This window comes from Penaeus monodon, chromosome 14 (assembly GCF_015228065.2).
Source record: "Penaeus monodon isolate SGIC_2016 chromosome 14, NSTDA_Pmon_1, whole genome shotgun sequence".
Taxonomy (NCBI): domain Eukaryota; kingdom Metazoa; phylum Arthropoda; class Malacostraca; order Decapoda; family Penaeidae; genus Penaeus; species Penaeus monodon.
This window is the reverse complement of record NC_051399.1, coordinates 39,138,758-39,141,257: the sequence shown is the minus strand read 5'-3', so window position 1 is coordinate 39,141,257 and position 2,500 is coordinate 39,138,758. Positions and strand designations below refer to the sequence as shown.

The 2,500-nt window shown below is 37.9% G+C and overlaps 1 protein-coding gene across 1 annotated transcript in view; it reads left to right on the top strand.

Annotated features, from left to right (window-relative positions):
* The window catches only part of LOC119581125, an 80,828-nt gene that overhangs the window by 26,587 nt on the left and 51,741 nt on the right, over positions 1-2,500 (top strand). Inside the window, exon 3 of the mRNA XM_037929469.1 lies at positions 891-1,031. Coding sequence (XP_037785397.1) covers positions 891-1,031 — 141 coding nt within the window. The remainder of the gene's footprint in view (positions 1-890; positions 1,032-2,500) is intronic.

Below are 2,500 nucleotides of genomic sequence, written 5' to 3'. Positions count from 1 at the left end.
CCAAGGGATGGCTAGAATTCACCGTGTCAAGGGCAACTTAGGCATAGCGTGACTAACATAATTTTTGGCCGGGTTAAAGGTATTTATTGATTTTTTTCTCTCTTTTTTTTCCACATCTTAATAGCTTTGGAAATATTGTTCATCCTTTTCAGAAGTATATTTCTGCTTGACGTCTTAGGAATTTTACACAATATGTCAAATTTAATGAACTGTACGTTTTCGGGCTTAAGATTAAATCTTGAAAACTTAGTATATTTGTACATTTGAACCTGCTGGATATACATGTGGGTAGATAAATAGTTATATATGTGTATAGGTAGACATGTATACAAACATACTTACAGATAAACAGGTCTAAAATATGGATAGAAAAACGGACTGATTGTTACTGACGCAGATACTGGCATTCTATTAAGAATTTAAATAAGCAGGTTGACAGGAATATGAATACAAAAAGCTTTGCATTGATAATTGTAAATGTTTGAAATTACTAACATTGAAAACAGTACAGACGACAAGCTCCTTCTAGATGGGGAAACATGGATGTATAATTTTATGCTTTGTTAATGATATTTGTTATTTATTTTGTATGTTGGTAGGAATACAATTAATGCCTTCTTTTCTATTTAAAAAAATCTGCCTGTTTGTCTACTTGTTACTCTCTCTCTCTCTCTCTCTCTCTCTCTCTTTTCTCTCTATCTATCTCTCTCTCCCTCCCTTCCTCCTACCCTCTTTCCCTCCCTCCCTCCTCCCTCCACTCCCTCCCTTCCCCCCTCTCCCTCAACCCTTCCCTCCCTCCTCCTCTCCCTCCTCCTTCTCTCTCTCTCTCTCTCTCTCTCTCTCTCTCTCTCTCTCTCTCCATTTACACTCTCTCTCCCACTCCAACTCAGGTGACTTAATGGACGAGGCTGGAGTCCTGGAGTTCCTGACGAGCCTCGAGGCCATGGAACTTCCGGACCAGATCGAGGAAGTCAACGCCAAGATCCTTGACAAAATCGTCGAGGAGCAGGAGTTCGTGGCCGTTCTCTTCTGTAAGTTTTATTATTAATTTTTAGGTTATTATTCTTCCGCTTTTTTTTTCGGTGTTCTTTTCTTTTTCTTCTCCCGAGGAACCATGCAGATTGTCCGTCTCCCGACTTTCCTTCCCTCCTAAAAAAGAAGAAGAAAAGAAAATGCGCACTGTAAAATATGCTTATTATTATTTCTTTTTTTCGTTTTCTTTTTCTACAGAAATTAAATCTTCGATAGTCTGCATAAGCGTCGAAGTATTTCTGTTCTTTTTTTTCCTTTTTGTAATTCTACTCCCCACTTTTTTTAGGTCCTGTTTTCGATTTTTTTTCGTTTTAGTTTTGAATCCAAACAATCGCCACAGAATTCTAAATCAAAAATATTTTTGCGCTTGTATCCCCCGTTATAGTAGGGGGTCTAAATAATTTACCTTTTTTTCAACGGACAAAACTTTTATTCACCAACTAACCAGCCAAAATAAAAAAAGAGAAAAAAAAATCCTTCTTGGTATTCTTAAGCCATCAAGAGTCCTTTATCATCAAGATCTCTTAAGAAGAGTGTGGATGCATGTCTTTCTCTCTCTCCCTCTCGAGCTCACCACAACGCTCCCGAGGTACAGTAATCGTGTTTTTTTGCCGTTGCTCTACTATATTCCTTTGCGGAAATGTAAGTAATATTAGGAACATATTTAACCTTTGGATTAAAGCAAGACCCCCAAGATATGTATCTGTTCTTGTCGCCCTTGTAACTGCAACCCGGAAATAACACGTTAACTGACGTCCCTTCGGTTTGCTCTTGTGATGGTTGGGTGACATGCATTACCAGTCCTATGTCTGTGGCGATGTGGATCCTCTCTCTCGCTCTCTCTTCCTCTCTGAGTTACACCTTGTCTCTGTTTATTCTCCTATTCCTTTCTTTTCCGTTCGCAGCATGTGTTCCTTATTCTCTGCTCTCTGCATGTGTCCCGCTACTTGGTAAAAAAAAAAAAAATTGGTTTACGTAAACTTTAATATTAATTCTCTGCCTAGACTTTTGTTAAGTGGCTGTCATCTAATAATACAATTAATATATTTTGTGAGTAAAATTAGTGAAATTTTGATTTTTTTTTTTAATCTGAATAATTAGTACTGTTAAAGCCATGGCTAAAATTTCTATGCATATGTTTAGTACGCTTAAATGTCTAAATGGTATTAATCTATTCGATAACATTGTTCTTAGTTGTTATTGATGTCATTGTTCTGTATAGATTCAGCTGCCTGTATTTATTCACAAGACATACTCAGTGCAGCTTTTATGTGAATTAGAGGATCGAGATAGATGTACAGTATAGATAAAGGCTAAGTTGACTGATATTTCCTCTACATATGTGCATTGGCATAACTAACCCAGAAATGATATTCCCTACCACCCCCCCCCCCCCAACCCTTGCAGCCCCCATGCTTGTTTTGGCAACTGTGAGAAACCACAAGAAGTTCGCAGCACTTCCCCTTTT